The following is a 24692-nucleotide window of genomic DNA, read 5'->3' on the forward strand; positions in this document are numbered from 1 at the left end:
CCCCTGCTCTTCACTGGTTCTATTCTGCATTTTCTTCCATATCGTTCACTCCAGTATGTTGATATTTTACAGTATGTTGTTATTTTACTGATTTGGGACCTGCCCTTCAGTATTTTCCAAGTGTATATTATTTGATATCTCTCTCGTCTCCTTTCTAGTGAGTACATTTGGAGAGCTTTGAGACAATCCCAATAATTTAGGTGCTTTATCGCATCTATGTATGCCATACATGTTCTCTGTATTCTCTCCATTTCAGCAATCTCTCTTGCTTTGAAGGGGGAAGTGAGTACTGAGCAGTACTCAAAATGGGACAGTACAAGTGATTTGTATAGTACATACAACCATTGTGATGGGATCCCTGGATATGAAAGTTCTCGTAATCCATCCTATCATTTTTCTGGCTGATGCAATATTTGTTTGGTTATGCTCCCTAAACGTTAGGTCGTCAGACATTATTCTCAAATCCTTTACATGCTGCTTTACATGCTTTCCTATTATGGGCAGATTTGATTGTGTTTTGTACCCTGTATTATGTTTAAGCATTTCCGTTATTTTCTTTTTCTTTTGTAGTGTCGTCTACATTCCCTTTCTGCGTTGGACCTCTTTCTGGCTTTCCTCAAAGGAACATGTTTCGGACAGACTTCATATGCTTCAGAAGTCAGTTTTTCTATTCGTTGTGTAGGATTTCACAATCCTTTTGTGTGTAGAAAAAGGGCAGGGTTTTCACAACTCATCTCTTAAGAGGGTTAACGAATAATGTACATATAAAATGGGATAATAAAAGTGAATAAGAACAAATGTAAATAAAGCTTCCTTACTTACGCCATGGTATTGAGCTTTACTTCTTTTTTACACTCCATCACGTACGATGTTGGTATCATGCCTTCTACTCCTTCTCTGTTCCTTGCTTTTACCCAGTTTGGATCATTGGTTGGCTTAACAATTGATAATCTCTCCATCTTGGTGAAGGGCAAGTCTTCTGTAGACGTACCAGTAAAAGCATAACGTGCCACCACCTCCGTACCAGGGGCCCAAGTACCCTGAAATGCCAAGATGAATTATATAATTATTACAAGCAACAACTGATGACAAGAAAAAAATGTGTCACCAACAAAAATTCCAGTTTTTTAATAAATTTCTGTATCAATATTTTAACATTATTTTCCTACCATGAACAAGTGATGAGTCAAAACATAATTGCCTATACTTAAATATAGTACACAGCTTATCTTTGACAATAATTTTTAAGTAGTTTATGTCTACAATATATGTGATGCTAAATGTTGTCCTACTTAACTACGTACTAGAAAAGACTGGTACAGGGAGTGTGCTCAGCATTCATAGTTCTTAAACCAGAGCCCAGTTACAAACAATGGATAACAAGGATAGTTGGAAGGGAATTTTATTTTTAAAAATGCTCAAAGTTAGTGCCTTTATTGTGCAAACATCAATCCACTTGACTCTTTCCTGCTTAACATGATGCAAACATGAGACCACATGACCCTTTCATGACCCTTTCCTGCTTAACATAATACAAGCATCACACCACACAACTTCCTGCTAAACACAACATAAACATCAGGTAGAGTAAAAAGCTCAATCGCCCCACTGAGATATACCACCTTCAAGCAACAATTGGGAATACTGTAAAAGGATAGCCAATTATCGCTCTGCAAACTACAATAGAAAAACTAGATGCCACCCGATCCCACACTCTGAAAGAAGAGTACCAAAGTCAGCGGGGAACAAAAAGTACCAGGTCACTCCCACCCACAGAAAAATGCACACAGGTGCAATGATTAAAAAATGTATTACCAGGCCACCACAAGGCAGGAAACAGGAGAAAAAGAGTCGCAGGTTAAGAACAGCACCATGCACCATCTTGCCCAATCCCCACCAGAACAGAAGCAAGTCAACATGGGCAGACAGAAAGGATTGGGCATAGGTGGAGAAAAAACAGAAACGACCTTGCACGGCATCACAAGCCTCAACATCTTTGATGGTAAAAGAGGCACGCTCTAAATGCAGAGGGGCCGGGTAGCAAGTAGTCACGGGAGCCTGCCAAACCCAGAAAATCCCAAGCATTGCAGAACTAAGCTCAGAGGAACTATTTAGGTGCCAAACCAGAAAAGGGAGATTCATTATGCACAATGCTCTAAATTTGTACACATCACTCGCTAGATATTTTGGTTGTAGTAAGTTAGAAATCTACTACTGTATTTCTGAACAGTTACCTGTAGCATTGTAGGTTTTTTGTATTTTAAATTATACAGACATTAAAAGGAAATGATTATCCAGTAATCACATGTGGCACATCTTGCTTAATGGTTCATTATTGAGCGAGGGTATTGCAGAAAAATTGTGTGGTATGTATGTGTGTGTGGAATTTCTAAAATATACATAGACCAGCCACGTCAATTGTGTTGGAGAGCTGGATATACTGCATTGAGTTTTGTGAATTTAGTTTAATTCTAATTAGATGTGAAGCCCTGTTTAAATTTTATCTAACTACTTTAGGTATTTCTATGGAGACCAATCCCAAATTATGTACAGTATGTCAAGTTTTTCTTGACTAGCCCTAGGATAGAACCAAATATTTATTTGTTCTCTGAGATAGCTATCATTAAAAAAAAAAAATTCTTGGCAACAAATGTGGGAAATTTTACCCACTATATCAATATTATCTAAAAATCATTATTTCTATATCTTTTCTATATCATACATCTAATACATTATATCAGAATCATATCTACTATGTCGTACATCAGATTCATTATATTGTATTATACATTAACTAGATCCTACATGACCGCTTGGTCACGTACTCCATTGGGCCTAATGCCTACGTGACTTTGTGCATGAATTCTCAAAGATCTAGAAGGTTTGAGAAGAACATATTTAATTAAAAAACAGTTGGAACATCAATCAATTTCCAGTGAGGATTAACTCAAATCGTTAATAAGAATCAATTGTACTATCAACAATTTCCGTCAACCCCAAGTTGCTTTAGTTTACACACCAGATCTATGTGCCAAACCTTGTCAAATGCTTGGGCAATGTCCTAACCTATGACACATGTATCCTTTCCACAACCAGGTACTGTTATATTTTATGTAATTTGTAGCAATACGTCTGGTGTCATTATACCCAAAATTAAATGGCTTGTTACTTAATAAATAATTCTAAACAAATTCTTTTTTATTTATTTTCTTTTTACTAAAAAACCAGTGTTGAATGTAATGAAACGCCATTTTTTGGGCGAGTTCCAGAGGCTCCCCGGAGCTATACCAGGCTGATATGTATGTATTAGACTATGGCATCAGTTAATTTGATTGGAGTTCTAACCTACCAGGGACCATGAGCCAGAACCTGGCCCCCCTCAGAAAGGCAAGAGGAGCAATGGCCTGTAGAAACCCACATGAAGTTGAAAGCATTCTATGTCTGCCATCTACCTGGTTAGGCACCCAGAAACGTAGGCATCTCAAAACAAACTTTACCTGGTTAAAATTGCTACCAAAAAACGAATTATCAAGCAGAAATCAACAATCTGACAAACAAGCTAACCGCCGATGCCGCTGTCATTTCCTGCCACTCAAGCGTGCGGGTCTGACAGATCGAATGCCACGCCCCCAACGAAAAGAAAGGACAGTCTGCTAACCAGGATGAGTCCAGTACCTTGTAACGCACCCAATAATGAAAAGTAGAACAGAGCTCAAACGAGGAAGGGTCTATTATTGAGGCAAAATCCAGGTCATGCAGGAGGTACACCGCAATGGCCTCCTTAGGCGGGATACGGGAAGCCGAAAACCTCCAGACGGAAGGAAGGAACCGAAGAACCCAAGGGAACCCGGAACCGAATCCGATGAGGAGCCAAACCCATATCAAATTTGTACAGGAAAGGAGGGTAAGAAAACCTCTCCTGCTGCAACAAGCCCCGTGCAGAGGGTACCAACAATCAGGCGGGGTTAGACAGGGTCCAAGCACCCCAAGTCAGCTCCTCCCCAGCCCCGGGATCCTCCACTCCAGGACCCGGGGCAAAGCTGTCCTCCAAACCCTCTGTCCCTAAAGAAAAGGCAGAGTCAACTGGAAAGGGTGGGAAAAGAGGTGGGGGAGGGGGGGTCTCCACTGGTCAGACCCCAAAGCCTCAGCTGGATGTCTCCATCGCTGAACAGGAAGGGGCAGCCCCCGAGACAGCAGCAGCAGCAGGGGTGGGGGAAGGGAGCAGGACAAACCACAGCAGGGAAAGGACAAGGGGGTGCAGGCAAAACCAGGGCCCTTAGGCTGACTGCTAAGGGAAGCTCAGGCAAGGTACTGCTCACCGGTTGGTCCAAACTACCGAGAGATCAATTAAAGCTGAACCCCTGCGATCTGTACATTCATGGGGACCTAGTGGGGAACCATGAGACTGACAGAGGGTGGACAATAACCAAGAGGGCAGATCCCCCACCCCCACCAGGCAACAAACAAAAAGAAAAAGAAAAACCCTAAAAAAGCACGTCTTCATGAGGAACAGAACCGGCCGCTGTGTAATAGATGACAAGTTGTACCTCCTACCTCCTACCCAAGGTCAAACAGCGAAAATGAAAACCCCAGTTGACCCCAAGGACGGGCAATCACCGAGTAGCAAAAGGTCCCTACGGAGGTAGTTCCCAAACGACTTGTGGCAGGCAATACTCCCAGTATTGCCTGCTACAATTACTCTTGGTGAATTACTCTTGGTTCGCACACCACCACACAGCAGAACAACACCGCAAAGGTACAGCACCGCTCAGAGAAAGGAGCCAGAGTCGAACGCCTGCTACGCAACACATTTGCCTCCGAACTGGGATTGGATGGCCAGTGTGAGGGGGGATCTGGGGGCTGCCCCTTTTTCCTCCCGGGGAGGTGGGGATCTGCGCAGAGATATGGTGGCGGTTATGACGTCATGCTTGTTTGCATGTTTTTCAGATTGTGGAGTTATGCGTAATAGTTCAGTTTTTGGTAGCAATTTTAACTAGGTGGAGTTTGTTTTGAGATGCCTACCTTTCTGGGTGCCTAACCCAGTAGATGGCAGACACAGAATGCTTCCAACCCCATGGGGGTTTCTATAGGCCATTGCTCCTTGTGCCTCTCTGAGGGGGGGGGGGAGCCAGGTTCTGACTCGTGGTCCCCGGTAGGCTAGAACTTCAATCGAATTGACTGATGTCATGGTCTAATAAATACATATCAGCCCGATATAGCTCCGGGGAGTCGGAAGGGCTCTCCACAGAAATGGTGTAATGAATGGTAATTGTACCAATGTTATTAATAGGTCATAATAGCATTATAGGCATAGGAATGTCTAATGTTAGGCAAAGATGTCACAAGTGTTTATCGTGCAAGGGGTGCAAGCATGAACTAATATGAGAAGATGCATAGTGCTTGAAACATTTGTAATAGTAGTAGCAGCAGTAGTACTCTGCACAAGTATACTTATTTCAGTCATAAATGGCTTAATGAATTCAGACCTTAAAAGAATGTCGTAATAACACACTTACATTTTAAGATTAAGCACAAAGTTTAAGATTTCAGAAACAAAGGGCCACCACATCCTTGCACACTTGTGTGGCATCCACTGATAAATAATTGCAGGATGTACTTTATCATTATGCCACTTTTACTGGACAAGGGATAAAAACAAATGTAGTGCAACCATTTTCCTTACAGGTCCTTCAAACAAAATTATAATAATTGTCAACAGAAAATTTTCAGTTTTAAATGTGTCTACAGAAATAAGAATGAGATGTGATAAATGTGCTGCACATCATCAGCTGTATGACATATGTCATTGGCAAACTTGAATGAGATATTCTCTCAGACTACCAAACACAAGTGGATGTGTTAGTGATGGTTACATAACTGCCTCATTACAGTAATGACTATAAAAACACACACTAATGCAACAAATTATTATTCTTGTTTTTTGACTCTCATCAATGAAAATTTTGTGCAGAATCATCACTGCCATATTCAATACATGTATGATGACCAAACCAGACACCAGAAGATGAAGAAACAATGACGTTTTGGTCCGTCCTGGACCACTATCAAGACATACGACTTGATAATAGTCCACGACGGACCGGAACATTATCATTTCTTCATCTTCTGGTGTGTGATTTGCTCATCATATCTTCAGCCACGTTATTGTGGCTCATCGTCTTCAATATATGTACTTGCCTTACATAATACAAAAAATTAGCAAGTTTTCAGAACGTTTCATTATGCAAATATTTGTTTTCGTAAATAATTTAATAGTTATACTTTTATGACAAGGACAAAAAAAAACTAGTGTTGAATATACAGTAATGAAACGACAATTTCTGGGTGAGCTCTGGAGGCTCCCTGAAGCTATCACACTGATTCAAGCTACTAGGTGCCATCAGTCACAGAGTTCTATTGACATACCGGAGACCACGAGCCAGAGCAGTGAAACTCCCAGACCATTCCCAGTGCCTCTTTGAGGCACTGGGAATGGTTGCCTATGAACACTTTATATTTACAGTTAATCATAATTGCCACCATCAGGGAATGCACCCCAGAAAGATAGGTGAAACCAAACAGACTACTGTATGGTTGGAACGAGACTGCAGCCTCAAACATGTCTACAAGAACTCCCCCCAACAAAGAACCCAAAAACAAACAATTTGTAAAACTAGTGCTAACTAGTTTGCCCCACCTCTTCACCCCCTCATTTAGGGGGGAGGAGGGAGGCAGGCTGGGTCAGCTGGCTCACTCCACCCTCACTTCTATGATGATGGAACACCCCAACACCTAGGGACGGGAGAGTGTTAGGGAGCCTCCAGGAGCCTCCAGATATAAATTTATCTGACACACATCTTTCAAATTTTCTGAATGCATTTTTCATTTCAAATAAAAAAAGATATAAAAAAAATTCTTTAATTTACAAATATTTATTACAAATTTAAATTTTTAAGTATTTTTTTTGCAAATCTTAAATTAATCCTTGCCTCAAGCCATTCATTAATTCAGCCTATATTATTATTATTATTATTAAATAAGACATACCATAACCCAATGGGGAAAAATTGCAGAACAAGTTGTTAATACTGCATGTGCACTGTACTGTACATAATAGTGCAAGAATATCTGAAAACACCTGAATTCATCTGAAACAAACAAAATTCTCATATGCAACAAGTATTCCTAGGCTAATGCTGCAAATTTTCATAGCATGTGTCAAATAAATGTTAATACTGCATATACAAAGGCATTATTTTATATTAGTAACCAACTGGAATACAAAACAAGCAGCAGGCACTAGTCAAAATGTTCATAAGTTGAGCAACTTCACTGTAAAGTCAAAAGCATAAAAATTGCCATATTTAAACAACATGCAACAATATGTTCCTTGTGTGAGTTAAATTGTTGAACTGCGTGCAGTCATACAAGGACCATCATCATCATCTCCTCCTCTTTCTGTAAATCATTTAACATAAACAGAAAAGACATCTATGTTCAAAGTTACACATGGTTTCAAAACATGCACAGTAAGGATGAAAGACTGGTAGAGTAAAAAGAGTCACTCACGTATGGCCCCCGTTGATCACTTGCCTCTGACGCCCCAAGAGCCTGCTCAACATAACTGAAGGTGAAGCAAAACATTTATGAAAAACCACTCTTTTTTTTTTTCACGCAAACACACACACACACACACACACACACACATCTAGTGCTTAAAACCTTTAAAGAGATACACTCAAGCAAAACTCAATTAACAAAGGAGTGAATGTAAAGCTCAAAGAAGAAACTAAAATACAGTACAGTAATTGCAACATCAAAATTTAGTCAAGTCCAAGAGCTTTATATTTATGTACGATAAGAGAGACACAGAATAATACATCTCCTCATATTAGTGTGAAACCACTAACACAATACAGCAGTACACATATTAATGCAGCTATATGATAATATGTAACCTATATACTTTTATAGTCCCTTGCCATACGGTTGCATACATCTTGACAACCCTCCCATACTGAATAGGTGAATACACTCTGTGTACACTATCAAGACAAGCCCAGTATCAAACAATTAAACATGATCACACACTTACAGTAGAAAACAGACACATTAACATACATTTAAATACAATACCACAGTATTTTGTACATCATACAACTGACTGCAGTCTAGCAGATCATAGTTTCCTGACATTTTGATCTTGAGTGTATCTCTTGAATATATCCCATCTATCAGGTTGTTTCTAACGGGGAGTAAGTTTGGTCAATTCTCTGTGTCACAAAAGGGGAGGGGGGGAGGTCATCATAAGTCATTAGACAAGGGTTAAGATACAACTGAGGATGCAAACATTAGTCACAGTTAAAACACACTATGTTATGGCAATATTTTTCAAGATATATCAGCCAATATACTTATACTGTAAGTGCTAATATTGACCAGAAAACTCATTTAATGTTTAACTTTTGTAATCAAATTACAGTAATACCAAAATAGACAATACAAAACTTCTAAGAAGAAGCATGCTAAGAGTACACTGCTGTACTTGTGTAATAAATTCTGCCAATGTTGTAATATTTATATAATTACTGCTAGCAATACACAATATTTTAGTCGATTTGATTAACGGCACTAGATAGTTTAAACTAATATAGGGAGAATGATTTGATTAAATTGAAGGGTACCTTACCTTGTGATTACCGTGTGATGATTTCGGGGTGCAACGTCCCCACGGCACAGTCCCTGACCAGGCCAACTGGTTGCTCAACAACTGGTCAACCAGGCTGTTGGACGCGGTTACTTGCAGCCTGGCGTATGAATCACAGGCTGGTTGATCAGGTATCCTTTGGAGGTGTTTATCAAGCTCTCTCTTGAACACTGCGAGGGGTTGGCCAGTTATGCCCCTTATGTGTATTGGAAATGTGTTGAGCAGTCTCGGGCCTCTGATGTTGAAAGAATTTTTCTCTCAAGAGTACCTATTGCCCATCCTGCCATGCCTTCTGATCTCAGTAGAATAACAACAGTATGTTGTTATTCTATCTCCTCTGTATCCAGGTATCCAAGCAGAGTTGCAGTATGGTATGAGCCACCCCTCACAGCATTCAGATCCTCGCCTGAATCTAAGAATGGTATGATGCCACCAGTAGAGTCCCACAGGATTCTGTATTAGGACCTATCCTAATTCTGATATACATGTACAGTACATGAATGATCTTCCAGAAGGTATAGACTCATTCCTCTCAATGTTTGCAGACGATGCCAAAACTATGAGAAGGATTAAGACAGAGGAGGACAGCAGAAGGCTACAAGATGACTTGGACAATCTGAAAGAATGGTTCAAGAAGTGGCTATTAGAGTCTAACCCGAGCAAATGTAAAGCACGTACTATAATAAAGACAGGAATAGGGAGCAGGAGGCCAGATACAAGGCACCATTTAGGAGATGAAATCCTTTCAGAATCAGGGAGTAAAAAAGACCTGGGAGTTGATATCATGCCAGACTTGTCCCCTGAAGCCCACATCAAGAGAATATCATTGGCAGCATATGCCAGGTTGGCTAACATAAGAACTGCCTTTAGAAACTTGTGTAAGGAATCATTCAGAACCTTGTATACCACATATGTCAAACTAATCCTGAAATATGCAGCTCCAGCATGGAGTCCATATCTAGTTGCTGATATACAGAGTTTACAAAAAAATTTGACAACTGTGACCATGGTGTTATTGCATACAAAATGCACACATAAGGAATTACAGTACTGGCAAAGTACGGAGATGTATCTTCAACTTCTTAACAAACATAAAGCAGAGTGTAATAGTCAACAAAATAAAATCCGGATCATCTAGGGGTAAAAACCTCAGTCCCCCAAGGTACCATCAAAGTACAGTACCGGATTTCCCCCCTCCGGTACTTTTTCTCATCTTCATATCAGACATAGACAAAAATACAAACTATAATACTCATTCATCATTTGCAGATGACAGTAGAATTTTGTAGAGGACATGGCAAATCTCTGATCTGATGTAAATTGGGTTCTTCAATAGGCCACAGATAATATGATGTTTAATGAAAATAAGTTCCAGCTCCTGTGTTATGGAAAAAACTAAAATGTAAGAACGGAAACCATAAATACAACGGAATCAAATCACACTATAGAATGAATATGCAATATAAAGGATCTAGGAGTAATCATGTCAGAAGACCTTACCTTTAAATAACACAATAAAGTAGCTGTTAAGACCAAGAAAAATGACAGGTTAGATAACAAGTACCTTCCAAACAAGAGACGCCATACCAATGATGATACAGTATAAGAAATATTGCCGGAGCAAACGTGGACATCTTCAAGAAGTGCCAGACCAATGGGGCTGCGGTGGATATGTGAACCTGCAGGTCGCTTTAAGCAACAGCCTGTTGGACCAAGCTCTCACAAGTCAAGCCTAGCCTCGAGCCAGGCTTGGGAAGTAGAAGAACCTCCAGAACCTCATCCAGGTACAATCCAGGAGGCCTAGTCAGAGACCGGGCCATGGGGCCGTTGATCCCCAGAACCTCTACAAGGTAGCCACAAGGTAGGTAGCCACCCAGTATGTACTGTAAGGTGATTTATCATTTCCCATAAATATGAGATAGATATAGTACTGTACTTGTGTATGAAAATTCATGCTGTAATACAGGCATTTGTCTAGTTATAACTTGGCAATACAGTAATGACGATGAGGGAAAGTGATCAGTCATAATAAGTAGGGAAAGAATCTATCAGTGACAACAAAAGAAGTAATCAAGTAAAACTGGATGATATTAGGTTGTACAACAAAGAAGAGAGATGCCTGAGACTGACCTTGATCTTCTCTGTGGTACTAACTACTCTTCTCATGAGAACAATAACACTTAAGTGTCAGAGCTGCAGCACAGGCCCCGACAACTCATCATGGTCATTTGTCCCAATCACTTGCCTTACTTATTAGCAGATGCGTGTGTGATACTCTCACAATTCAAGTGGCTACACACCTGATGATACAGGCCCTGATCATACCTGCTGACACTCACCCCTGGTCATGCCTACTGACACTCACCCCTCATCATGCCTGCTGTCACTCACCCTCATCATGCCTGCTGACTCACCCTGATCGTGGTGTGGCTCATGGTGTGGTTGTGAATGCCTATAATGACGACTCTTCAGCCTCCTCCATCACACAACCTGTAACAAACAATACCAATAATAGCAATGTTATCTCCACAGACAAAAATCACAAGATACAATTGACAATTTACTACAAAAACAAGAAAACGGCCAACCTACTCATGAAAAAGTCTCCAGACTCTAAACAGAACGCCTTGAAAGAAAACATGTCTTTGCCTTCACATGCCCACTTGGGGACTGTCAGCCCCAAAGATCTCCAGGCAAGACAACAACGTCTCTAGACGCTTAACAATGCACAAACAACAGGGCTCCATCAAGGAGCATATAATCACCTCACAAAACCAGACCATCACCAGAAATATCTTGACAAGCAACAAAGAAATTATCGACAGATACGACAACTGGAGACTCGACATCGGCGAGGCCCTACACATCAAAATGTCGACACCAGCAATCAACTGCCAATTAACACATAATTACATACTACCCACCTCAAGACCCCGAACCAACACAGAAGCAAGAAGATAAAACACGGGTGTTATATTGTTACATTGCGTTACATATCGCGTTTTATTTTTTCTCCTTCCTCTTTACTCAAAAAAAGGCAATGTACCCATTGATTTGTGTCCTGTCACCTCACTCAAAAACATTTGTGTCCTGTCACCTCACCCAAAAACATTTGTGTCCTGTCACCTCACTCAAAAACATTTGTGTCCTGTCACGTCACTCAAAAACATTTGTGTCCTGTCACCTCACTCAAAAACATTTGTGTCCTGTCACCTCACTCAAAAACATTTGTGTCCTGTCACCTCACTCAAAAACATTTGTGTCCTGTCACCTCACTCAAAAACATTTGTGTCCTGTCACCTCACTCAAAAACATTTGTGTCCTGTCACCTCACTCAAAAACATTTGTGATCTGTCAGTTCACCCAAAAACGAATATAAGCATGAAACAGTATGTAAAATTGTCTTTGAAAATGTAAGAAGTGTCTTGCGAAACGCTTCTAGGCGTCAGACCATAAATAAAGTGTGAAAATGAACTATGGAGAGTTAATTAAGAACATAAGAACAAAGATAGCTGCTTAAGGCCCAAGAGTTGGAGCAAATAGATAAGTACACCACACGTCTTGGTGAGTGCACTTATTAGTTACATATATATATTGTTATTACATGTAGCTCCCCAAGGAAATGGTGGCGTGTTTCACGTTATCAGAAGCCCTCGAGCTGAAGGAGTGAGAAAGCGAGGTCGTGGGAGGTGCGACCGCTCGGGGCAAGGAGGAAGAGGGAAGATTGTGGGGAGATGTAGCCTTAGGCCCTCACTTCTCTCACCTCTCTAGATAATGTCTACAAATCTATGTAGACCCATCGATACATGGGCTGTACCGCAGGGCGGACGGAGGGTGTCAGGGTGCCTCGTTCGAAGGTGCAAGTGTACTCGCCTAGTTGTGCTTGCGGGGGTTGAGCTCTGGCTCGTTGGTCCTGCCTCTCAACTGCCAATCAACTGGTGTACAGATAGGCCCCTCAGTGTGAAGGCACCAGGCTGTGTTTACCTATCAGTGACGCCGGGGCAGGTAGATCTAGCTCTTTCTGCCTCTCCTACCTGTTTATATCTGCCGCGATATTTACCTCTCTCAAGGGTGCCCCAGAGGCTCATACCACCATGTGAGGTGACAATGTGAAAGATGTCAAGATGAAAGGTGTTAAGAGTGTGAAGGGTAGGCTGTGGTTCATAGGTCAGGCTGTGACCAGCCTCAGTTTTCCTTTTTTCGTGGGGGGGGGAGTAAAGAAGGAGGAGAGGCATAGGTGAAGGGAAGTTTAGAAGTGGGAAATACAGTGAGAGGTATGAAAGCAGGCGGGCTGTCAGCCTTGCTGACACGATGTGTGGGCTGTTTTCCTAAGGCTGCTTTGGCTTTGTTTAATCGGTCCCTTACGTGAATTTTTATCCCTATTCTATTGATCATGAGTTCCAGTATTCTGCCTACCTCCGCATATTGGAATGGGCTGTGGTCAAGGATAATGGGGTCTGGGTTTCTTTTTAGCAGTGTGTATTATCTGGAACTTTTGTTTATTTGTGCTAATTTTCCATGGCTTCTCAAAGTTGTTTATGAATTCAATTGCTAATGTTTTTGTTACACTGGGCAGAGGCAGGAGGGAGGGAGGGAGGGAGGGAGGCAGTGGGGCAGGAGGGAGGGAGGGAGGGGAGAGAGTGGCAGTGGGGCAGGGGAGGGGACAGGAGGTAGGGAGGGAGGGTGGCAGGTTGGGATTCCTAACATACCACAGACCCTCGCGCCCCGGGTCATCACCAGATTTACAAGTGGTACAAGGTAAACACGTCCGCCTTCCTCCTGAAGCTCTTCTAATGTTGTGATAACAGGGTGTTCCAGTAGGGGGCGGCGCACAGTCCTACAGACGAGATGTGTGTGTGTGTGTGGGGGGGGTGAAGGTAAGAGGGCTTGCTCACATCCCACCGGACTGTCAGATCCCACGTCGCCGCTGCCGCCGCCGCGTCAGGAGGGTCGGGGGCAGGAGGACCGAGCCTTTCCACAACCATGTTGACTAGTAACGGTATTGATAATGTTGCATAGTAGTGCTCCGGTATGTCGTCAATGACCACCCCACCATCACCACCAGTACTTCAGCAGCACAAGCCTCATGGGGTGTGCTCTTGCTGCTCTTGCTCCTGCTGCTGCTGCTGCTGCAGTTGCTGCTAGCCACCGTAGATGAGCAGAGGCAATGCATACATGTAACAAGTTTATAGTTTGCATGTAGTATCTGGATTCCCAGAGACCCTCTACTCCACCCAAGCTCGATCTGGGGCCAGCAGGATTATCTCGTGATAACTTGATCTAAAGTTATCTTGTGATCTAAAAGGCTGTTGTTTGAAGGGACCGCAGGTTCCTTTATATATTACATCTCAGTTGGTTGGTTCGGCATTTCCCGCAGGAACTCTTCACTGGGTCAATTTTTCATTTCCTACCATATATTTCGCTCGAGTAAGTTGTGCATATTTAGGACCTCTCTTTCCAGTGTCTTCCCTGTATATATGTTGTGTTCTCTCTTTCTCGTCTCCTTTCTACAGGGGTACATTATGAGTGCTTTGAGACGGTCCCAATACTTTAGGTGCCTCATCCTGTACTCACCTAGTTGTACTTGCGGGGGTTGAGCTATGGCTCTTTGGTCCAGCCTCGCAACTGTCAATCAATTGGATTGTGTGTGCCATAACTGCTATCTGACGAGAGAGAGAGAGAGAGAGAGAGAGAGAGAGAGAGAGAGAGAGAGAGAGAGAGAGAGAGAGAGAGAGAGAGAGAGAGAGAGAGAGAGAGAATAAAGAGGAGAGGAATAGTTAACCCAACAAGAGAGCAACAAATTGCAATTATATAACTATCAGCTATCACTGTCATGCTGATTTAATTTTTTAACAGAAAACTCGACTGTCATCCATAGAAAACGTGTTAAAACGTTGCACAGTTGGAGGAGTGACTGTTGACATCATTTTGTATAATTTTGTATTCAGACGAACCTTCACAAGGCACGAGCTTAACCCGTTTCTTACCATCTCCATTCTCCTCCTCCTCCTCCTCTTATCCTTATGCAGTCATACCTTTATATCCGGGTATACTCTTCCTACCTTAGCCTGTACACTGATTCACCTTGAAGATTGTGTACCCAGCTGTTTGTTCATATGCCGTGCTGTGTGTGTGTGTGTGTGTGTGTGTGTGTGTGTGTGTGTGTGTGTGTGTGTGTGTGTGTGTGTGTGTGTGTGTGTGTGTGTGTGTGTGTGTGTACTCACCTAGTTGTACTCACCTAGTTGTGTTTGCGGGGGTTGAGCTCTGGCTCTTTGGTCCCGCCTCTCAACCGTCAATCAACAGGTGTACAGATTCCTGAGCCTATCGGGCTCTGTCATATCTACACTTGAAACTGTGTATGGAGTCAGCCTCCACCACATCACTTCCTAATGCATTCCATTTGTCAACCACTCTGACACTAAAAAAGTTCTTTCTAATATCTCTGTGGCTCATTTGGGCACTCAGTTTCCACCTGTGTCCCCTTGTGCGTGTTCCCCTTGTGTTAAATAGACTGTCTTTATCTACCCTATCAATCCCCTTCAGAATCTTGAATGTGGTGATCATGTCCCCCCTAACTCTTCTGTCTTCCAGCGAAGTGAGGTTTAATTCCCGTAGTCTCTCCTCGTAGCTCATACCTCTCAGCTCGGGTACTAGTCTGGTGGCAAACCTTTGAACCTTTTCCAGTTTAGTCTTATCCTTGACTAGATATGGACTCCATGCTGGGGCTGCATACTCCAGGATTGGCCTGACATATGTGGTATACAAAGTTCTGAATGATTCTTTACACAAGTTTCTGAATGCCGTTCGTATGTGTGAATGTGTGTGTGTGTGTGTGTGTGTGTGTGTGTGTGTGTGTGTGTGTGCGTGTGTGTGTGTATGTGTGTGTGTGTACTACCTATTTGTGTCAGTAGGATCGAGCGGTAGCTCTTGGACCTCGCTTTTCCATCCGCCGGTTGTCTAATGCAATGACTCCTGAACTGGTTTCCTTATCATATCTACTTTTAAAATACTGAATGTAGTTTGCTTCTACACTTACCTTCTCCTTTAGTTCCACTATTTTTGGTTCTATTTTCCACTACTCTTGCACTAAAAGAAAATTTTCTATCTCTATGACTCACATGACTCAAGCTTTCATCTATGTCTCTTGTTCAATGTGAACATTTCCTCTCTTTCCACTTTCCACTTTCCTCCTAAGTATTTTATACGTCTCTCTCTCTCTCTCTCTCTCTCTCTCTCTCTCTCTCTCTCTCTCTCTCTCTCTCTCTCTCTCTCTCTCTCTCTCTCTCTCTCGTCACTTCTTTAACTATGAAAAAAGCGAGGCAAATAATACAAGACAAGGCAAGAAAGATATCCTTGACGCATTAAACATATGCAGATGAATACACAACACCTCCCTTGTCCCCCTTACCCATAAAATATGCAGTACATGGAGCAGTTTTCCTGGTAGCGACTCCTGGTATTAGTGTGCCCGTGACTTTTTTCTCACTAGGCCTCCTGGTTGCTCATATAAATGGTAGAGTTATGGTCTTGTGGTGTCGGTGGCCGCGGCTGGCAGTGCCAGGCATCAACTGCAGCCGGTTGATCCGGTATCCATTCAAAGTGTTTAACCTGGATCTGTTTATCAAGTACCGTTTTGAGCATATATAGAGGCGTGTTCATAAGGCCTTATCTTGCGTTCATTTCAAGGATCAGCGTCCCCGCGGCCCGGTCCCAGGTTTCCTGGTTGCTGGACTGGTCAACCAGGACGCGGTTGCTCTCAGTCTGACGTATGAATTATAGCCTTTTTGATAAGAGTTCTCTCTCAGAGTACCAATTGCACCTCTGCTCTACATCGGGGGTATTCTGCACATCCTTCCATGCCTTCTGGCCTCATGTGGTGTTATTTCTGTGGGTAGGTTTGGGACCAGCCCCTCAACTATTTTTTCATGTGTAACGTATTATGTCTCTCTCTCACGCCTGCATTCCAGAGAATTCAGTCGGTTCCAATAATTTATATGGTTTATAAAGGGGATTCTGGCAGTGAAGGCTCTCTGCACACTCTCCAGGTCAGCAATTTATCCACCTTTGAAAGGGGCTGTCATTGTACAACAATATTTCACTCTAGAGAGCTCTAGTGTCTTGAAAATTATCATTGTTATAGCATCTCGTTTGAAAGGTTCTTGTTATCCAACCTCTCATTTTTCTTGCAGTTATGACGTCTACTTTATTGTGTTCTATAACGGTAAGGTCTTCGGACATGATTATACGCAAATCCTTTATATTGCTGTATGTAAATGATTATAAATCATACAATACAACGATTTGTATGGCATGATTTGCCTGTTTTGTACGTGGTTTCCGTTTTTATATTTTCATTTTTTCCATAATACGTCCATTACATTTAAAGGGAAGGGTGCTAACAGAACTTGGATTCCTTGTCAACATAATTTGATCTTAAATGAGTACTTACTAAAATCCTACTTTAGAAACTGAACTATTTTGAACACCGACCAAGTCTTCTGGTGTCTTAAGAAATTATTTCAGTGTGCAGGTTTTGAGGCCAAGTCTGCAAATGAGTCAGAAGGATATTAGATAAAAGTGTCAGTACATGAGAAGGACCTAACCATAGACGAGAGAGACTGACAAATCACCCGAGAGGGTACTCAAATCAATCGATATGAAGAGAGACAAAGTGGTCGGGAGTCACTGTACTTGACAAGTTATAAACAGGCGGGGCCCATGAGCTGAAGCTTGATTAACCCAGGTACGGAGAGGTGCACACAGACAGGATGTGATGCCGGCCTTGTGAACCTAAGCATGGAGTCACTTTGGCGCCCAAGGCCACCAGGCCTGGCATACTTCTTCAGTTCGATATACTACGCCAAGACTGGCTTATTCCTCCAGCTTGACCTCTGGTATACTGATCTAGCATAGCATACTTCCCACACCTAGTAACGTCCCACGCCCTGGGACACATCTCTCCTCCACCATTGAAATACTCATCTGCTTGACCATTTAAATTTACGACCCATTAAATTTAAACATTTGTCAAACACCGTTATCTTGAGGTTATAGGATACATATTCACAGCAAGCAAAAGAAATTAACACACATATGAACTCTTTTAGACTTAAGTGGTTTTTTTTATGCAAGCAAATATTTAACCAAACCGGAAAAAATATAAACAATGTTTTCAGAGTGATAAATGGTAAAAACAAATATTGTTCCAAAGACATGTTACTCATGTCACAACTTAACTAAAGTTTAAATATACACACACAACAACCCTTTACATAGTTCAGATTCTCAATCAACTTTCTTACCATGTCGTAGCTCAGTCGTTTAAGGCAGCGTCTGTGATGCTCCCGGACGTAGGTTCGAATCCTCGTCACGGCCCTTATGGATTTGTTTATCCTTTTTATTGTTTTTTCGTTTTATAGTGTGATTTGATTCCGTTTTATATATGGGTTCCCTTTTTACATTTCCGTTTTTCATAGCCCAGGAGCTGGAACTTGTTTTCATTATACATCATATTATTATCTGTGGCCCACTGAAGACCCGATTTACATCAGACTGGAGGTTTGCTGTGTCCTCTATATTGTCTACTTGCATGTAAATTCTAGCGTCATCTGCAAATGATGATACAGTGTTGTAGTTTGTATCCTTGTCTATACCTGCTTGATGGGGTTGTGGGAGATCTTCTACTCCCCAAGCCCGGTCCCAGGCCAGGCCCCACTTGTGAGAGTCAAGGGGAGTAGAAGAATTCAGACTCTCAGACTGGAACTCTGAATTCGACTCGGGGAATAGGAGAACTCCCGAAACCTTCTCCGGGTATGCTCCAGGTATACGAGGAGAAACTACGGGAACTATACCTCAGGTCGCTGGAAGACAGAAGACTTAGAAGATTTAGGGAAGACATGATCACCACATACTACATTCTCAGAAGAATTGACAGGGCAGATAATGGGTTTAACACGGGTGGTAAACGCACTAGGGGACACAGGTGGAAACTGAGTACCAAAATGAGCCACAGAGACACTAGAAAGAACTTTTTTTAATGTCAGAGTAATTAACAAATGGAATGCATTAGACAGTGATGTGGTGAAGGCAGACTCCATATACATTTTCAAATGTAGATATGATAAGAGCCCAGTAGGCTCAGGAATCAATACATCACTTGACTGACAGTTGAGAGGCGAGACCGAAGAGACGAAGCTCAATCCCCGCAAGCACAACTAGGTAAGTACACACAGGTGGTGTCTGCACCATTAAGTGAAGCAACTGTAAGAAACAGATAAAGTTAAACATTTGGGAGTGAATATAGTTCCAACACTAAAACTAAAGACACACACAAACGGGGAAACACCAGCAGCATATGCGACACTGGCAAATATTATAACGTTGTTTCGAAACCTATATCAACACTCTTCGAAGACAATGTATTCAACCTTTGTTAGACCAATACTGAAATATGCAGCGCCGGCCACACATTTGCACTTTGTGAAGCATAAAACCAAAATGTAAAAAGTTCATAGGTTGCAACAATATTAGTGCCAGAGCTAAAAGGATTAAGTGATGAAGGCAGGTTAAAGGGAACCAGATCTCACAACCCTAAAGAGCGGAAGAAACAGAGGGGGACATGATCACAACATTCATGATAATGAGGGGAGCAGACATGATAAACAATTACAGTCTTTATATTGAGAGGAAGAAGGACAAGAAGATACAAGTGGAAGTTGGGAACACAATGAGTCGAGGAAATGTAAGGAAATTCTGGCACCCAACAATTGTGATGGCCTGAAATAAGTAGTTGTCATGCCACCTCTATCTACAACTTTACGTCCAAATTTGGCAAAGAATTCGTACGTGTATATAGTCAAGCTATGACACAACAGGTACAACAAAGCTAGAAGGTGGGACATAGAGCTAGACTCGCTTCCCCGTAGTCAGGTAAATACTTACCTATCTTAAGTACTACTTAAGTACTTACCTATCTTCCCCGTAGATAGGTAAGTAAGTACACAGACACACATACAGGGAGGAGGAAGAGGAACAACTCAGTGTATCATGACATACAGGTACAAGCCCTTGAAGAGAATTCGTGGCAGCGTCTACAGTGATTCAGGCTTTTACAGCCACTCAAGAAGGCGACTCCCGCACCACACAGCCATAATGAAGGGCAGGACACTAGGCTGTGAAGCGAGCAGCGATGATGATGACGGGCACGGCCAGAGGGCGAGGTGGAGCTAGCGTGGGCGGCTCCAGCGACACCAGCAAGCAAGCAGGTAGAGAGAGAGAGAGAGAGAGAGAGAGAGAGAGAGAGAGAGAGAGAGAGAGAGAGAGAGAGAGAGAGAGAGAGAGAGAGCTAGCAGGGAGGAGGGGAGGGGGGTGAAAAGGAGAGAGAGGGCGGCCGGCCAGCCTCTCTCTCCACTCTATGTAGTGTGTATATTGATTTTCGCCCTGCCTGCGTACGCTACACTACGCCATTCCGACCGGTCACTACCGCTGGAAATTGGATTGATTCATGTGGAGAGCGCGCGGCGCTGGCACTATTGGTGGCGTCTGGCCTTGCTCCGGCACCACCGCTCAATATGCAATATGACCAAACACACACTATAACTTATTCACTTACTATAACTTATTCACTTAATCCCTAGATTAATCCTGCCGGATTAATCCTATCCTCAAACCCACCCACACACACACACACCAGCTGGGGACGAGAGACCCTTGTAAACATCAGGTAACTTGTAAAATGCTAACAATAGAGATCATTATGACCATCATTAAGAGAGAGAGAGCAGGAAGCCTGTGAGAGTGTGGCCCACATATGACTAGTCCAGCAGAAGGAGTGAGAGGGAAGGGAGTCCCTCAGTACTGGTGAGTGTGTTGGGGGGGGGCGTTACCCGCGGATCCCACAGGTGTCACGGCTCATAAACATTCACTTATTGATGTGTGAATGTTCTCCTACAAGTGATAGACTCCTTCCTAGCAATGTTTGCTCAACACGCAATGATTGTGAAGATAAACACACTTGCAAGACTACGAGAAGCTACGAGATCGGTTCAAGGCTCTCAAAATGTACTCTAGAAAGGAGACGAGAGATGTCAAATAATATATACATGGAAGATAGAGAAGGGCCAGGTCCCAAATATACCCCGTATCACAACATACTGGAGGTGATTATCAAGGGAACGACGACTATACAGCACTGGGAAGGGGCCAGGATAAGGATTAGGGATGGGACGAGGTGAAGGAATGGTGTCCAACCACTTGGACGGTCGGGGATTGAACGCCGACCTGCACGAAGCGAGACCGTCGCTCTACCGTCCACAACATACTGGAGAGAAAGATACGGAAGGAATAGCAGAACAGAACCAATGACGAGTAGAGGTGCCATAGGCACAATCAGGGAACACTGTTTGAACATGAGAGGTAAACAGCTGTTCAACACCCTCCCAGCAAGCATTAGAAATATTGTTGGAATGAAAGTGGAAGTCTTCAAAAAGCTTTTAAATAAGTTCTTGCAAGAAATGCCGCACCGACCAGCTCGGAATTCGTAGACCTAAACTTTCGGGTTCTATCCCCGGCGGAGGCGGAAACAAATAGGCAGTTTCTTTCACCCTAATGCACCTGTTTACCTAGCAGTAAATAGGTACCTGGGAGTTAGACAGCTGCTACGGACTGCTTCCTGGGGGATGTGTAACAAAAAAGGAGGCCTGGTCGAGGACCGGGCCGCGAGGACTCTAAGCCCCGAAATCATTTCAAGATAACCTCAAGATACCCAAGCAACAGCCTGTTGAACCAAGTTATCACAAGTTGAGTAGGAGAACTCCACAGACCCTGTCCAGGTATGCTAGCCCCAACAGTCTGTGGTGGGCATGTGGGCCTGCGGGCCGCTCCAAGCAACAGCCTAGTGGACCAAACTCTCACAAGTCAAGCCTGGCCTCGGGCCGGGCTTGGGGAGTAGAAGAACTCCCAGAACCCCATCAACCAGGTATCAACCAGTCTATCTGGTCAGGCCGTCGACCAATAGGATTAATCAGTCATTAGACCTAGGCGGCCCCGCCTAGGACCCCCGGAAACCCTTCAGATACAGTAGAAACACCACTCCACACAGCAACAAGTGCATCAACAATAAAAAAAGCATCTATCAACATGAGCCAAATACACATTAAATACCCGATCACATATGAAAAGTTGCACCATGATCCACTCGCTACGTCAAGGGCCATCGGGCTAATGTAAACATCACTGACTTTTCCTAATATTAATGATTTGTGTTCAATTAATGTCCATAATGTTCAAAATATGATATATTTACACAGTATTTGAACTATTGGGGATTTCGTGAATATGGTTCTCTATATTCCCACTATTTCAGAGATCTCTCCTGCCCTGAAAGGGGAAGTGAGTACTGTCCCGTCTTGAGTACTGCCCGAGCAGTACTCAAGACGGGACAGCACCGGTGATCTCAATAGTATTAGCATTGCTGGGGGATCTCTGGATGTGAACTTGGAGTGCATCTGGCAGTCTGACGTAGGAATCATATCCCGATGAATCAGGAACAGATAAATCATAACAGAACTAAGAGGATTAAAGTGGAATTCAAAATACCTTGGGAGGCAAAATCGAGGGGGACATGATAACGGCATATAAAATTCTCTTGTGAACTGATAAGGTCAATAAAAAAGACATTCAATTTATGATAAGATAGAACAATAGGACATGTATAACAATTTAGGACACAGATGAGTAACAGGCATGATAAGACCTAAATCTTAGGTTTTTGATTATTATTATTTTCTACCACAGACGTGGCCACACATTTACAATGCTAACCAACATATATACATTTTCTTGTGTCCTCCATGGAGAGTGATCTTAGTGTGAGGATATGGGCTGGTCCCGAGGGATAGTTGCTATAATAAAACAAAAATGACATCAATAAATATGACAAAGAACAGACTGCTCATTTGACACACTGTAATAATGTAGAGTTTCCATCCATCACTAAAACCTTCTTTGTAACTTAGCCAACAGAACAATGCAAATAATATTTCTTCAAAGACACTTGACTATTTTTACCTCAAGGCTGGAGTTCCTCAAGGCTCTGTTCTTGCTTCAATGCTTTACATTATACATTCTATACGTACATAATATTCCTGAGCCAATACACCGTAACTCACCATATACTGTGCTGACGTTATCACTCGCCTCATTACTAACAAAACAGATAACTTATCACGGGGAAAATCCAACTAAGCTTGACTGAGTGAGATCCTAGGCAATACACAAGACTGGCGCGCTCACACAACCCCAACAAAACCCAAAAATCACTCACTTTCTTTACAACACACACGAAAACACACACTCTGCTAAATTATGCCCATTTTATCCCATTCTTACACATATTTCTCTATCACCATCAGCCACTGATCAACCAGGCTGTGATTCATAAGTCAGGCTGCGAGCAGCCGCGTCCAATAGCCTGGTTGGCCAGACTATCAACCAGTAGGCCTGGTCAGAGACCGGGCCGCGTGGTCGTTTATCTCCTGAACGGCCACAAGGTAAGTAGGCAGGTAGTCTAACGCTTGACACACACACACACACACACACACACACACACACACACACACACACACACACACACACACACACACACACACACACACACACACACACACAGCCCAGAAACATGTCATCGCCAACTAAGCACTAGCTAAAGTATAGAAACTGAGAAGCACCCACATTAGTACTAAAATTCACTTATACAAATCCCTTATACTCCCTGTTATCTTACCACAGCCAAAACAAACAAAATAAAACAACAAAGCAGACAATAGGGCACACGGATGGATACACAACTCACACTGGCAGGATTTCACCACTAGCTGATGTCTCAATTACAGATCAAACATTCCGGTATTAACACACACACAAATTGATTGACACAGGCAGAATATCCTCACCAGCACCTGGCTTTCCTCACTAATACACTCACACCACCTAGAAACACACATACGCACAACCTATGTATACACAATACATGACCCACCACCACAACCTGTGTATACACAATACATGACCCACCACCACAACCTCATTATACACAATACATGACCCACCACCATAATCTATGTATACACAATACATGACCCACCACCATAATCTATGTATACACAATACATGACCCACCACCATAATCTATGTATACACAATACATGACCCACCACCATAATCTATGTATACACAATACATGACCCACCACCACAACCTACGTATACACCAATACATGACCCACCACCACAACCTGTGTACGCAAAAATTATATAATTCCTCTTCTAAAAATCTCAACTCAAACCAACACAATTCGGCCTGGCGTTAGAGACTTTCTAAACCCCTCAGTATACATGTAGACAGCTTAGATGTACACTTTTCCACTCACCACAACTATTGGCTTCATGATATTATTGTATGCTGAAAATGTTGATACTTCACAAAACAAAACAAAAAAATAATACTTAACAAAAAGTAGGCCTGGTCGAGGACCGGGCCGCAGGGACGCTAAGCCCCGGAAATCATCTCAAGATAACCTCAAAATAACTGTGCCTTGAGGTGCAGAGCTTTTTACTGCACTTAGACTTGATCTTATTTGACTGACTGTTGCTCCATGTATTCTGCTTGACTTTTGGTAAAGTCAAATAGAATACAAAGTTGTAACAGTCAACATCTTCCTGCACCTATTCTTCTAGTCACCCCACTTCCCCCCTCTCACCCGTTGGGCAATCTTTTCCGCTACACAAGTCTCAGGTCAACACTGCTTCAGAGCCACGGCATTAATCATCGTAATTATGGTAAAGTAGGGTCCAGGAGCTAGCGCTAGACCCAGTAATGACAATCACACCAATAAGTGTGGGCGCACACACACACACACACACACACACACACACACACACACACACACACACACACACACACACACACACACACACACACACACACA

At 42.7% G+C, this 24692-nt stretch overlaps 1 protein-coding gene across 11 annotated transcripts in view; it reads right to left on the reverse strand.

Moving 5' to 3' along the window:
* Positions 1–24692, reverse strand: part of LOC123753910 (tyrosine-protein kinase CSK) — an 81184-nt gene that overhangs the window by 16687 nt on the left and 39805 nt on the right. For 2 of the 11 annotated variants that reach the window (XM_069306052.1, XM_069306058.1), the window contains 2 exons: positions 11099–11197; positions 823–1040 (listed from right to left, as the gene is read on the reverse strand). In XM_069306052.1, the coding sequence (XP_069162153.1) occupies positions 823–1040; positions 11099–11107 (227 nt within the window). In that variant the 5' untranslated portion in view covers positions 11108–11197. Of the gene's footprint in view, positions 1–822; positions 1041–4765; positions 4826–6697; positions 6793–7569; positions 7625–8121; positions 8269–11098; positions 11198–11299; positions 11358–18009; positions 18122–24692 lie in introns of those variants that run through there. The other 9 variants (XM_069306078.1, XM_069306072.1, XM_045735868.2 and 6 more) reach the window with 9 other exon arrangements.

This window comes from Procambarus clarkii, chromosome 6, assembly GCF_040958095.1.
Source record: "Procambarus clarkii isolate CNS0578487 chromosome 6, FALCON_Pclarkii_2.0, whole genome shotgun sequence".
Lineage (NCBI taxonomy): Eukaryota > Metazoa > Arthropoda > Malacostraca > Decapoda > Cambaridae > Procambarus > Procambarus clarkii.